This window comes from Manduca sexta, unplaced genomic scaffold, assembly GCF_014839805.1.
Source record: "Manduca sexta isolate Smith_Timp_Sample1 unplaced genomic scaffold, JHU_Msex_v1.0 HiC_scaffold_2896, whole genome shotgun sequence".
NCBI classification, from domain to species: Eukaryota; Metazoa; Arthropoda; class Insecta; order Lepidoptera; family Sphingidae; genus Manduca; species Manduca sexta.
In genome coordinates this window covers 1-16,156 of record NW_023593907.1, presented here as the reverse complement: position 1 = coordinate 16,156, position 16,156 = coordinate 1, and the positions used below count along the sequence as shown (strand labels likewise).

The 16,156-nt window shown below is 34.4% G+C and overlaps 1 protein-coding gene across 1 annotated transcript; it reads right to left on the bottom strand.

The window, feature by feature from the left end:
- Nucleotides 1-213: 213 nt before the first annotated feature.
- Nucleotides 214-9,060, bottom strand: LOC119192540. The gene is made up of 2 exons (XM_037446351.1): nucleotides 8,592-9,060; nucleotides 214-496 (listed from the first exon to the last, which is right to left on the bottom strand). The coding sequence occupies exons 1-2, from the start codon at nucleotides 8,687-8,689 to the stop codon at nucleotides 238-240; spliced, it is 357 nt and encodes a 118-aa protein (XP_037302248.1). The 5' UTR covers nucleotides 8,690-9,060; the 3' UTR covers nucleotides 214-237.
- Nucleotides 9,061-16,156: the final 7,096 nt, after the last annotated feature.

Here is a 16,156-nt window from a genome sequence, read left to right as displayed (position 1 = left end):
GTTGGTATAACCGGAGTCCTTATAACCGGTTTCTAATGTATTATGCTCTGTAATAGAATATATATGTAGGATTAAAGACATAATATGTTGCAATTATAGTAACAAATATAACACTATGTATCGTAAATAAAGTGTTATTATAACGTTAGTATTATTGCGTGCGCGGTATGACACCTCTCTGAGGTATCGGATTCACATCTCAGGTCGGCTGAAATAATAATGGGTTTACTGCCTAGTCTAAGCCAGGAGTCTGGAATTTATGCCCGATATGATGCTATCCCTATCACAATGTGGCATGGAATACACGTGGCAAAAAGCGTGGTGCACTTGTTGCTCCTCTGCCTGCCCCTTCGGAGATAAAGACAATGTGTGTTTGGTGGATGCCTTACCTAGGAGTCTGGAATTTATGCCCGATATGATGCTCTCGCCTACCACAGCGTGGCATGGAATACACGTGGCGAAGAGTGTGATGCCCTTGTTGCTCCTCTGCCTGCCCCTTCGAAGATAAAGGCCTAATGTGTGTTTTGTATGTGTTTATAACGTACTAACTACTAAGATCTAACAGTGTAATTAAAAGCGGCGTACGCGCAATTTCATGTTGTTGAACCTCAAGAAATTCACATGGTCTGACGTTGAAAATATCACCTTCCTTGTTTAAAATTGTTGGAACGTTTTTAATTTTTTGATATTCTGATTACGTAAGTCGGTCAATTATATTATCGAGTCCGCATCTGTTTAATATTTCCATTGTTACATTCAATTGTTAACAATCAAATTAACATGAGTGTTACATGAATAAATCTACATTAATTAAGACTTTTTTGTTAGGTACTAGATGACCCGAAAGACGATGTCCCGTCTTAAATATGAATTTGCAGCGCGCATTGTGTCAATCGCTGACAGTTATTTCAAACAATTGACAGTTATATATAATTTATATTTTCGTTAAGTTTTCTTAAATTTTATAATTTTCCGGGCAATTTATTGAATGTTTTCTTTCATAAGAACCTTCTCCTGACAATAACAAATACAACAAAAAATAAAAATAGTGAAATCGGTCCAGCCGTTCACGCGTGATGGCGTGACCAAGGGAGATAGGAATTCATATAGATTTCAGTAATAATACAAACTTTGCCAAGGCATTTAATCAGTGTTATTGTTGGATAAAACCAAAGAGGTGTAGAAATCGGGCTTCGAACCCACGTCCTCAGTATTATGCAAATAGTATGTTAGAACAACTTCAGTGTGCACGAGCCTTAAGACCTAAATTATATCATGCAAATAAACGTTCAGCAATGGGAATGAAACTCAATCGATAACAAACCTAGATATTGCTACTTTGTTACTTTGTTGGTGGCAGGATATATTTTATATCCGCCCGGATAGCGATCACTGTACACAAGATGTTAAAACCAGCCATAGTGGCCCAGGTAAGTGAGTCGCGTTCCGGGATCAGCCTGTGTATATCCGGTTCCAACAGGTCGGCATAATTGTGTCGACTGCTGACGGGTAATCATCTCTCGCCAGTCGACATTCTATTGGACCCCTCCACTTACCATCAGGTGCAGTGGGGTAGTGGCGAATGGTCCATATAATCCGATTCTTACCGGCTTCCCTTTTATAATTGATGTAATATCTAAATATCATTAAAACGATTCGGAAACCGTATTTATATAATAATAATAATATCAGCCCTGTATTATATACTTGCCCACTGCTGAGCACGGGCCTCCTCTACTAATGAGAGGGATTAGGCCTTAGTCCACCACGATGGCCTAGTGCGGATTGGTAGACTTCTCAGGTATGCAGGTTTCCTCGCGATGTTTTCCTTCACCGTTAAGGTGGTAGCTCAAGGTCCATTTTCATACATTTTGTTTCGGCTTTAATCTGGGTAACTAAACAAGTATTGGCAAGTAAAGAATTTAAATTCACGTCTAGTTAGTGATTAGTTCTCGCAGTTGAAGAAAATGTAAAAATAATTAATAATCATGGATATTTCGGCCTTTAAAATTTAATATGACGAAATTTTAAAGGCAGAAATATCCATGATTAATTATTTTTACATTTTCTTTCAACTGCGAAATATCACTAACTGAATTAAATTCTTTACTAAACTGTTTACCAGATTAAAACAAAATGTATGAATTAAAGCGAACGATAATTTCACAAAGAATACACACATGATTTTTTAGAAAAGTCAGAGGTGTGTGCCCTTGGGATTTGAACCTGCGGACATTCGTCTCGGCAGACCGTTCCACACCCAACTAGGCTATCGTCGCTTTCGTACAATCGTAAACCGTGAACCGTATTTATGCATATAAGTAATTATCTACATGTTGTGCCGGGTGCCGTTTTGCAAAATTTTACTCTGCCATTGCAGTGGGGTTAGTTAGTCGTGCTAATATAAAAAAAAACCTTTTGGAAAACGCTAACCTTAGACTTTTTATATTAAGGTATATAACAAATAAAATGTGTTACTTTAAAATATCCATAACTCTTTCGAGACTTAATCCTTACATATTATAAAACAAAGACCTCCGCCACGTCTGTCTGACTATGATAAACACAAAAATGACCCAACGATTTCGATGAAATTTGGTATCGAGACAGTTTGAGATGAGAAGTATTTATGCTACTTTTTATTCCGATTATTCAACTAGTTATGGACTCGTCTCGTCTGCATTTATTTATCTATTTAACACTTTACATACAGAGAAATATATAGGCGGATCTAAACACATTCACAAACTTTGGCATTCATAATATTAATAGGATAGAAATATTGTCATGATGGCAAGTTTTTATTTTTTTATTGCACATCATACAAAACATGTAAAGGCGGACTTAATGCCAGAGGCATTCCCTACCAGTCAACCTGAGGTGGTGCAGAGATAGAACATAGTAGGTGCACGTCAATAAAACTGTACATTGAGGGTAGTACCTAAAAAGTAAAAAAAATAAATAAAATATAATAATATATATGTATATATCATAAATAAAATAATTTATTAAATATGTCTATGATAAATGTATAATTGCAAATACATAGATAATATCAAAGGTCATAAATTAAAATTTACGATGATTCCGCCAATTCACCTGCAAGTTTTTATTCATATTTTATAAATAAGATTAATTTGATCACTTTATCATCATTTTTAAATGATAAAACTGGCAATTGAAGGTTAAATTCATTAATTTATTGTTGTTATCGACATATCGATTATCTACATCATACGCCGGCTAGTAAGAGCTGTAGCGAATAATGTTGATTCTGTGGTTCCTGCAAATGTCAGGTAGACGTATCAGCTGTCAAATGCGACGGTTGACGTTTAAAAAGAGAGAGCCCTCCTCTCCTCGTGCCCCTATAGGTTTCTTTTTAATCACTGGTGGTAATTTATTTAATTGACGATCTGGTGAGAGTCGCCGGAGTCCGATGGATGTGGGCGACCCAGAACCGATCCCTATGGCGATCAATGGGGGAGGCCTATGTCCAGCAGTGGACGATTCTCGGCTGAAATGATGATGATGATGAAATTTAAATTAAAATAAAAGTGTGCTTAATTAAAAGAACCGTGATACTACAAGGGCGTCTTCAAATTTGTCGCGCGACTGCAGCGCTGCGGTCGCGCTGTCTCCGCACGGCGCTTAGCAGCAAATTTAAGCCGTTCTTAGGTATTTATATTAACTTTATTTGTGTTGTGGTAATTTTTATGGATATGCAAAGAAGCTCGGCACGAAGCGGCTAATTTGAAGGCGACTTAAATTGATCCGCCTTGCAAATTCTTGTTTCCTTTTCTAAATTGATCCGCCTTCCAAATCCTATTTTACTCTTCCTTATTGTTGATGGCGTAAAACCTAAGTTTGATTATACTTTATCATTAATAAAAATACCTTAATAATATCAGACCTGTATTATATACTGTCCCACAAGCTGGGTACGGGCCTTCTACTACTGTTCTCAGTAGCAGAGATTAGGCCACAGTCCACCATGCTGGCCTAGTGCGAATTGGTAGACTTCACACACCCTCAAAATTCCTATAGAGAACTTCTCATGTATACCGGTTTCCTCGCAGAGTTTTCCTTCACCATTAAAGCGAGCGATAATTTCCAAAGAATACACATGTATTTTTTAGAAAAGTCAGACGTCTGCCCTTGTGTTTTGGACCTGCGGACATTCGTCTCAGCAGTCCGTTCGACACATAACAAGGCTATTGCCGCTCATAATACTTCAAAAATACCTAACTTTTATTCTATTCATACAACATGGCATTCCCCGGATAAGATGCGCATGCGATATTGATAAACTAAACAGGTGGTACCTTATCTCCTAAACTGGAACGTCAAACATACGTACTACACAGTACACTGTAACTAGCCAAATACAAGATTTAATTTAAAACGGAGCACTAACCGTATTTTTAGGAGCGATCTACTTGAAATTTAGAATAGAACATAAAAAAAATACATCACATGTCTACAGTATGTTTTCTTAAATTTGGTAGTTAAAAATTTAATTTTACAATAAAAATGCCACTAAATTTATTCATTCCGTGCATCTCCTAAAGTACACTTATTATTTTGAAACTACTATTAAATAGACAATTTAATAAAGAATATTTAGATTATTTTTTTTAAAAGACCTAAAATTGTTTTATGAAGACATTAATCGTAAATATTTGCATATTCCCGCCGAAGTCGTGCGGCGAAAATCTATGGAACGAATGGTCAAGGCCATTTGCTGGGCAGAGGGTGTTAACTGCGTTGCTGTATTTAATTATTATTATGTCCTTCAAGATTCCAAGAATCAATAAGGTGTTATTGTTTTAATAACAGACAGGAAAAGATTTTAACTACTCTTAAATTACCAACGTTAAGCATATACCTAGAGAATAGTACCTATCGCTTCAACCAATGCATAACACAGTAATAAAAAATAAAAAACTACTAGCGGTCATCCAGTGGTCAATATGTGACAGTCGAATTTATTATATTTGTTAGACAAATACATAAAAAATATTTTTCTGCACTACTCTATGTGAACTTTAAATATGCGAAATGTCACACAGCGCGCGCGCATGCGCTTAAAAAAGGGTACAAAGTTTTTTCGTCACATATTTATATCACATATAAATTATTTTAATTTATGGCGAAATATATACTTATATAGGTATATATTTCGCCATACACAAATAATGATTGTACCTAATACTTTAATTTGGTACATATATATATTCATTCAAAAAAAAAAGCAGCGATAGCCTAGTTGGGTGTGGAACGGACTGCCGAGACGAATGTCCGCAGGTTCAAATCCCAAGGGCACACACCTCTGACTTTTCTAAAAAATCATGTGTGTATTCTTTGTGAATTTATCGTTTGCTTTAACGGTGAAGGAAAACATCGTGAGGAAACCTGCACATCTGAGAAGTTCTCGTTAGGAATTTCGAAGGTGTGTGAAGTCTACCAATCGGCACTAGGCCAGCGTGGTGGACTAAGGCCTAATCCCTCTCAGTAGTAGAGGAGGCCCGTGCTCAGCAGTGGGCAAGTATATAATACAGGGCTGATATTATTATTATTATTTATTATTATATATTCATTACTCATGTCGAAGATTATGTTGACACAATCTACTTCTTTTCCTAGAAAAATATAAACTGGGACCTTTATTTTAGAATTGTACTTTCACGCAGGTAGACCCATAATCGAAATGTAGTATTATTTTAATATCAATTTTTTTTCCTAATTAGTCCGCTCCTAATTGATGACCTAGGATAAAAAAAGCTTTTCTTTGCAGAAGGTTTATTGAATTTTCTGCATTAAAAACGACAAACGTACGAACATGAGAACTGTGTCATGTCTTCTGTAAATTGAGATTATGGATGCACAAAAAATAATTTAGTTTCATCTACAAGCTACAACTAATTTTTTATTGTATTTGCATTTATCACAGATGCCTAAACATTTGACTGAATACTTTGAACTGAATACTTTAATGTATACAAATACATTAGGATCTATTTAAATTGTTTTACAATTCATTTGCATACTCTGAATGGCTGATTAATAATATTTACACAAAAGTTTGACAATATTTAACTCATTTGCGAGCAGTATAAGTCCTCTTTTTTTATACAGGCTCGTAAAAGTGACTGCAGTTTACCCGATTGCGAGTAGAGGGGAGTCCCCGTTTAGATATAGTGTCTACTGCTCAGAGACAGTTATGCCCCACCAGATACAGTTATATTGGCCTGTTCAAAATCAGATACACACAGGCTGATCCTGGAATGCCCCAAACTTACAATGGCCACTATGGCACAACCCAATTTGTGTCTGCAAGTTTTGTTTTTACAAGAATTTAGACTTTTCATTTTATTATTTGTGTATGTAGAATTTATTACAATATTTACTTTAACCACATTATCAAATTATTTATTTATATATCGTACAAAATATTTCTACTTAATTTATTGTCAATTTATTTAGTTAGTAATAAAGCCACAATCACTAGCATGCAATAACAATGTGATAATAAATGTGTGTATTACTGCATGCCTTATAATTTAATAATATTTTTAATAAATTTCAGCACAGCAAGAACTATAATTAAAATGATTTCAATATTTTAAAGCATGCCCTTGTCGTCCAATTTAGGAAATTCAACTTTTAATTTTAGTGCACCATACTTTTTCAGTTGTAACATATAATATGCTAATGAAGCACAATAATTCAGTTGTTAGTATGAAACAAAGTAGTTTATATAGCAAACTATTTAAGCTTTATCAGCTTTAAGAACTATAGGCCACTTTCATGCTGATGTAACTGAACATACCAGGTAATGTCAAGAATTTTATACTTTTCCTCTGGATGTATAATGATATAGGTTTATGGTAAATAGTAACAGGTGGTAATAATAATTTATATCAATGCATATCATTTACTATACATATTAGTAATAAAAACAGAAAAGACAAACTTCAAAAGTTCCACCATGCATGGAATATTCAAAATTTTTAGATTAAGTGCCTAACTTTAATTAAACATAATTTTTGTATATTTTTTGTTACTTCACTTAGCTGGGGATAAAGTGAAAATCAGACAATTTCAAAGCTATATGCATTATGCAATCAAAATTAAAAATATTCAATTGAATCAAATCATAGAGTGAAAAATGATTCCTGACCATTATAAAAAAATTACAACAAATAGATAAACATTCCTCAGGTTTTTGTATTCCTCCTTTGGAATTGGTTTAATTCCATCCCAAAGTGGTCCTATTTGTTACATTCCGTGCTCAGAAATAGATCCAGTAGAATATGCAGTCATAATTTCAGATTATTAAAGGATAAGACAAATTTTGGCCATTAACATTATATTTAGTATTAATTATTTTTACCAATAACCATAGATTGTTGCATATGAGTAAAAAATCTATTTCAAGCTGTAATGTACAACTAATTGAGAGAATACAATATTGTATGCAAATATACAAAGTATTTTAGGAGAAATATAGCAATTTAAAAGAAAATTTAATTATTTTAGAGTTCAAATGTTTTGCAAGCAATATATTAATTATAAGATTTATTTTTTGGAAACTTTTTACATAAATATAGGAGTATAAAAAAAAATTGGTATATAATCTTTGAAATAATAGTGAGAATAGAATTATAAATTACCTTTGTAATTCCCATACAAATATTTCATTAAAATGTAAAATGTACATTAATTATAGAACAAGCAATTTTAATAAATATTTTATAACAATTTGGTTATGCTTGAATTTTGTATTTCAGCTAAGTAATACATACATAATATCACACCTCTATCCAATAAGGGTAGATAGACTATGGATTGCCACTCCACCTGACTGTGGCACATTTCTAACACTTCATCAATGTTTATCTGTCTTTGCAAGCATTTTCCCCATGCAAATTAATTTTGATTTTATTAATATTATAATTGTACTTTTGTTTTTTATAATATATATTAAATTAATGCTTTGTATTATTAATAGATTATACTAAGAATGTGATATTAAAACTAAGATTAAATATGAATGTATTGTGGGTAAGATTTCTAGACTAGGTAAGTTGCTTATCTCTGCACCACATTAAGGTTGACTGGTAGAAAATGCCTTTGGCATTAATTCTGCATATATACTTCTCTATATATTAATGTTTGTTATTTTATTTGATATTTTCAGGTTCTAACTTAATGATTCAAATAACTTAGTAAAATGCTTAAAAGCTTTATTTGCTTGAAAATAGTTAAGTATACAGAAGATTTTTTATGGAGATGCTTTTTATTAAATCCATTTATATTGTCTAGACTCTAGGTTATAGAAATTTATAACAATGGTCTTCATAACTTAATCTTCCTTTCTTATCTATAGGCATTCAATGACAAAGTAACTGTCCATAGAAAGGTAGTTAGTTTTAAAATAATCTATGAAAGAATATCTACTGTTCTATTTTCAAATCAAACATTATTCTGTAAGGCACATTAATTCTGTGAAAGTTTACGTGCTGAAAATACGCACAACTATAAATATGCAGTTCGCAAATCTATTTATATCACAACAACAACGGACTTACCTGAGGAGTATGACCAGCATCACAAACAGAGCGACGAGAGCTCCGATCATTATGAAAATATTTGGCAAATCTGCCAAAGTAAGACCCGTCGAACCCATCTTGAACAACTTTTGTTACGAACTATCACAAAATACTTTTAAAGCACTTGTAACTTGAAGTGATGGGGGTACGCATCGGTCCACACGGTATATTCCAGATTTTCGTCTCGACCTTGCCAAATGATACAATTTGCGAGCCCAGAAAAGGCTTTATCACACTTATTTCACCACACCTTTCGTGTTTTATTGCAACATAGTGTCTTTCCTTGTAACTTTAAAATAAATATATAGCAAGGTAGGACGATAACGTGTGTAATAAAATTATAATTTCGTCATACGTTCACAACAAAAACAATAATTCATTGATCGCACAAAACGAATGAAAGACGTGTTCTCGTACGCGAGTATTTGACAGGAATGAATGACATTTGTTATCGGAGGACGATTTGAATGAAGGAAAGAGCTATACTGACGTGTCGATACGTGGAAAAGAGAGAGCTATTCAGTGTTTCCTTTATATGTACGAAAGAGATAAACATAATCCATATGATATCGTTTTAAAAAGTTATGTTCCGTATATAACAAAGATTTATATTTTTAGCATTAAAGGCATCCTTTTGTATTATTTTTTGTATATGGAAATGTTTACTTATAAGAAATAAAGTAAAATAATAATTTAGTTAAGTTTTCTGTGACGACATTATCATGCCATCTGGTATGACTATATCAAGTGCTGATGTTACAAAATAGCTCCATGTATGATGGACAGGAGTACTTAAGATTATTTTTTTTGCACTATGATTCATACCGTTGCGGTAGGCGAATGAGGCTTTAAGGTGGTAGCTCAAGGTCCATTTTCATACATTTTGTTTCGGCTTTAATCTGGGTAACTAAACAAGTATTGGCAAGTAAAGAATTTAAATTCACGTCTAGTTAGTGATTAGTTCTCGCAGTTGAAGAAAAATGTAAAAATAATTAATAATCATGGATATTTCTGCCTTTAAAATTTCGTCATATTAAATTTTAAAGGCCTTTTTACGTTTTTCTTCAACTGCGAGAACTAATCACTAACTAGACGTGAATTTAAATTCTTTACTTGCCAATACTTGTTTAGTTACCCAGATTAAAGCCGAAACAAAATGTACGAAAATGGACCTTGAGCTACCACCTTAAGTCTATTGTGATACAAGTAGATCCAGGTTCGATGATCGATCTTAGCTCTGAGATATATATTTTTAAGTATAATATGTTTTGACCGTTGGTATTATTTTTGCTAGGTGAGTTTGCTAATGTAAGGTAAACAAGCAAACGACCATCTTAGGAACTACAACGACTCTGGGAAGAAAATAAACTAAAGTTGGGGGAGGAGGAAGATTCTCAGAATGGTAAGAAGGGGAATATATAGACAAGGGTTACACGAGTCTGTGGCAGTTATAACTAGCGAGGCGCAGGTAGCAGTAGGTAGTAGCGAGGCACTATGGGAGGCCTCGGTTGTAAGTGCCAAGTCCCTGTATTAGTATCAGGCCTTGGGTGATTGCCTGGTTCCATTTTGAAAAGAGACCAGTTTCTTGCCAATCCTTCTCTGGAGAGAACTGGTTTCCGAACTGAAGGAGTTAATATTAACGGAATCTGAATAATGTATAACGCTTTAAAAGTTTAAGTAAATAAATTATTTCATTTCATATAAGTAGTCTTAGGATGTTTCATGGTTTCTAAATTTCGGGAGCCAGTGTGAAGTCGGAACTGGAATTATATATGCCTTTTTAGTATCCGTTTCACTTGCTATCGAAAGCCATTTTATAATATGAACAAATAACTTTTGATCCCGTTTTTGCGTGGATAAAATAAGTCCTTACATCTTCCGAAATAAAAATAATAAATTCTATATAAATTGCCTCGGTGGCATATATCTACCGGTTACGATTCATCTTATAACACAGGTTATAGGTACTTATTCAAAATGGCCGAAAAGATAGGTAAGTATTTGATGAAATAAAATACGGATTGTGCTAGTTGAAATACGTCCGGAAAATGCAATAGAAAAATACTTAGTAATTAAAATATTTTTGTACAACACTTTCAATTTGATATTATTAAAAATGCATAATTTATGAAAGTTTTTGTAATTTTCAATATGTCTGCTATAAGTTATTATGCGCATAACATAATGACTAATCGTCATCGCCATCGTCACTTAATATGTCTGATTATTTTAATAAATTTCACAGCGGAATTTTGTGAATTATAAAAACGAAAAATATCCTTTGGCCAAACTACTGTTTACATTGCGTTGATATTATGCAAAACGTCTTATAATACTATGTACTATATGAGAAAAAAGTCTTATAAAATTTGCGCCTCTCTGTATAAGTAATATAGGTATATCGCATTTTCGGTGGCAGCCTGCATAGTTCTGAAGCAGGAGCTCCCGGAATCTATAACTTGGACGGGAATTGGGTACCTTAGGGGCTGGCTAACGGAGCAATCAAGAGCTTGCGTCGGGCAGAAAAGAAAAACATTACCCTCTTTCGACAATCGGGTAAAAAGGCTTCGGCAAACCTATTTCCCACAGTCCCGTAATAATTAGGTCGCCAATAAGTCGCAGATAGATACGGTTAACAGTACAGCTCTACTATAGAGCTATAACTTAGTAATCACCCCTGAATTGTACATTGCTTACTGAGCACGAAACTCTTCTACTACTAAGAGTGTTTAGGCTTTATTCCTCCACGCCGGCCTGGTGCGGGTTGGCTGGTTTACCTTTGAAATTCTTATGGAGAATTCGCAGGTGTGTAGGCTTTTTTAAGCTGTTTTCCCTTTATCGTTAAAACTAACGATAATTTATAAATAACGAGCTTTTGCTCGCGGCTTCGCCCGCGCGATGGAGGTTTCGGGATAATTTGTTTTTCCGACTGACTTGATATGTATCATGAAGTATGTTATGACCAAATTACACAAATTCATTATAAATTGTATCCTATGTGTTATTTTGATGTATCGCCAATTTTACTGTTAAGTTTCATCAAAATCAGTTCAGTAGTTTTTTCGTGAAAGAGGAACTAATATACATACATCCATCCTTAGAAACTTTCGCGTTTATAATGTTTAAATAAACACGTAACTTGGGAAAGTCAAAGGTTTTAAAGTGCCTTGGGCTTTGAACCGACGACGAACCTATATGAACAGTAATTAAAATATCTTATGGTACTCCCATTTTCACGATAGAATTACCATTAATATAGACCTACTAATTTACTTTATATCTAAACATCGCATTTGTAATAATTATGACTCAAATAAAAAGAGGCGATAGCCTAGTTGGTTGTGGAACGGTCTGCCATGCCGAGACGAATGTCCGCAGGTTCAAAACCCAAGGGCACACACCTCTGACAATGATGTGTGTATTTTTTGTGAATTATCGCTTGCTTTAACGGTGAAGGAAAACATCGTGAGGAAACCTACACACCTGAGAAGTTCTTTATAGGAATATCAAAGGTGTATGAAGTCTATCAATCAGCACTAGGCCAGCGTCGTGGACTAAGGCCTAATCCCTCTCGGTGGTAGAGGAGGCACGTGCCCAACAGTGGGACAGTATATAATACAGGACTGATTTTATTATCTATTTATTTATTATGACTCAAATAAGACCAAAAAAATCATTCAACCATTCATTCGGGATATTATAGATTACTAAAATACTTCAAACATAAAGGAACGTAAACGCCCCAACATAAATCGTTTGAGTCATAACCTTTGCCCTTACCTAACGAGGCAAAACCATTTATGAATACATAAAAATACGTATGCCGGAGTACTTAACATCGATTTTAAATTGCGGCGACTTATCAACATGCATGAAAGCTCGGCGAATGTGGTATAGACTAGGAGCAGATGATATATTTCCTCATGAGGAAATTATTGTGAAACATAATGTAACGCTTTACTAATAATGTGTCACTTTTTTAATGCTTTGCATGACGAGACGACCGCTTATAAACAGTAGAAACACCAACACTTTGAATTACAAAGTATATATTTATTTATTTAAGGATCTCCAACGAAGGATACACGGCCTATAATTGTTTGGTATTCCACTGCGCTCGCCACCCTTGGACAGATGTTAAGTAAGTCTTCTAATGTCCAGTAGTTAAACTTGCTATAATGTCGTTCAAACCGGAACACAACAGTGACTACACGTTGATGCTTGGCGGCAGAAATAGATTTTGTGGTGGTAGGTCCCAGGCGGACTCTTTCATATGAGAGACCTTCCACCAGTAACATAAGTAAGTCATATATACTTATTTTAATTGAATTTGTAAGAAATGATTAACATACAATGCAGCTCATTTTCCGAGAAAATTAATATTCCTTTTCCTAGAATTAAGTATGTACAATATATGAAAATTTAAGCGAAATCAACACAATAGCCACCTTGGATCAACACAGAATCATCATTTATCTCGCGTGAATAATAACTCTATTTAGATCTCACTACGCTTACCATAAGTTGTAGTGCTGGCATGTTCCTGTGCCCATACATACTTGAAAGTGTAAGAATCGAGAGGAATACGTCATATAATCTTATTATTAGTCCATCATAATACTAAATCTTAACCGATTTTATAGTTAAAATGGACCTAATCAAATAAAGCTTTTTGGACTTGGTTTGAGATAAATTATATTCATTGGTTTATTTAAACAAATAAGGCGTAGCTTGCGGTTTGGAAAACTTGCTGGAATCGACTTTATCTAAAAGAATAACGCCTATTTACGTCACAAATTTTATCCATTAAAGTTCGTGTCTTACTCTCGGCCTATATCCTGCCCTACCACCGCGGTTGTCATGTACACAGGCCGACAGAAACTGTAAACAAAACACCGATCGATATTACTGTACTATAGTCAAAAGCATTGCAGCATTCCATACGTGAGCATCGTGTCGGCCATATTTGCGCGCGTCTTTTGACATTAAATTTCGGCGGGAAATGCCCACGCAAATCACCGTTCAGAAACGCGAATGAAGAACTCTGTGGATCGGGACAGTTCTAAATCTAAATTGTGGCACAACGTGACCTCCTGTATGGAGAAATGGTTCGGTGATAAGCGTCTGTGGTTATTTGGCAACAACCTGCCGCTCCTACCGAGAAGGTCAGTCTATCAATCAGCCATACAACTTTATTTCCTATTTGTATTATTCTGCCTGCGTTGATGACGGCCAGAATTGACAGTGGGTAGAAAATGCTGGGGAATGCTATTCACATTCGGTAAAAAGCTGGGAATGCAAAACGATTCAGGCATGATTGCGAGTGGCGTATTATAAGTAATACGTAGTTTCTAGAATCTGGACTCTGTGCAATAATTAATGATTATTATTCTACCGACAACTGAATTTTCAATAATGCGTAGTATCTTCAGTATTCATTACTCCAATTAAACTTTATCTCTTGGATAAAAAATATAAACTAAGTATAGCAGGTATACATATATACCTGCCTATATATAATTTATAAGTGTAGGCATAGGTACCTAGTACCTACCTAGGTACCTATGTATACACTTATAGTTAAAAATTAAAATCAGTAATCGATAGCAGTATAACAGTAAAAATGGAATCAACTGCGGGCTATTACAAAAAAATGATAGAAAACTAGCATTTTACGCGGTGTCGTTTCTCCGGAAGCCTTTTCCCGTTATTCAAGTAATTAAATCTAAATAAAATATATAATAGTTAGTGAGTAGGTATAACTAATTATAGCTGAGAGATATGACATTGTAAGATTATTTCATATCTCGGATATAATCAGTTAATAATCGTTTCCTTATTTTAATCAAGTTAAAATTGTGTAATTAATTAATTCTCTCGAGCAATTATATTGTATTTTTTTAATGATATTTATTACTCTGTGAAGTTGACAGTATTCCGGCAGTGAGCAAATACAAATTATCCACACTAAAATGATACTGCATTATTTATATTAAATATTTTTTCTTCTAGAAATTGAGTAAACTATCTTGTACTAGGAGTTTCATGCGGCCTCTTCTTCTTTCTTCTTCTTGAGCCTTCATCTACCCAATGCTGAGTAAAGACCTCTTCCATATTTCTCCACGCGGCGTCACTTACGTGAAAAGCTTTTCTAGCTACAGAATCCTTAAATCACTCTGGCGATTCAAACCGCCATCTGAACGACGTTAGCGCCATCTACTTAAATTTTGAATAAAAAATAAATATTTCCTACGGTAGCAAGTTACCGTGATAAAAAGTAGCCCATATGTTAACCAGGCCATACTCTATCCGTGTGCCAAATTTCATCCAAATCCGTTTAGCGGTTACTGCGTTTACTTCTAACAAACATTATCACTAACATTCGCATGTAGGTATAATATTAGTAATATTAACTGAAACTTCAGGAAATATTTAGTCTGTTAACAGGAGCGGACCGAGAATAGCTGAGCACAGGGCTATTACTAGTTTGAGGGCCTGCTTGTCACTCAAATAATTGTCATCTTTTCAAGGAACGATTATTGATAATGTACCTGAGTATGTACACAGTATAAAGGAAAAAAAAGATAGTAAAATATATGATTTATGTATATGACAGAGAAACAAACAACAATGATATATAGTCTTTAGTGAGGACTGGGGGGCCTAACAATCGACGAGGCCTAGGGCTTCAGCCCAAAAAGCCTTTATATAGATTAGCTTCTGTCTAAAAATTAACTTATTCACGAATACACAAAATATATTTTTTTCTCCATTTAAGGAAGTTTTCCGTAAAAAGGTAATCAAAGTTCCTACTAAAGAGACTATTGAACAATAAATTTCCTTATAAGGTCGTGGTAAGTGACCTTGAGACAGCAGTAAATTGTAAGTAATAAATCGCTGCATGATTTCGAGTATGATAAAACATTATCTATGGGAAGGCCGTTAAAACGCTAGCATGTTTACTAACAAAACTATAAAGTGTGCAATATTACTATACGGCAAACTAGCCACGCTCGTTAGTCGTTCAGTATACTTTTCCGAAATAAAAAGAAGCCCGAATGTTGTTCAGGACATTGGCTACGTATGTGCTTAAATCAGTTGAATGTAATATACTTGTAGTGTTTTTATATCACATACTAAATAAAGTGGCTAGAGTAATATTGTTAGTTGTAGTAAACTTTAACATAAAATTAAGTAAGAATAAAATCGCTTATTAATCTCTTGGACTAGATTGTAATTTATTGCTAAAAACCTACTTCTCACAACGAAGGATAGAAAAAACAATGGAGAAGTTTCTGCGTTAAAAACCAAGATGTAAATTATATAACATCTTCCTTATTAATTACACAATACTTAATAATTATGGTGAAAATTGTTGCGGCTTCGATGTCCATCGTACCGGCAGGGGTTTAGCTATTGTAGTGCTTGTCAAAGCAATGTAGCGAGGTCACCGGACTCTGCAGTTAAGTCCACTTATAAACCATCTCTACCAAAAATATAGAGGACCTTTTTTCGCTTCCGTCCGGGTCCTCGCACCGGTAAAG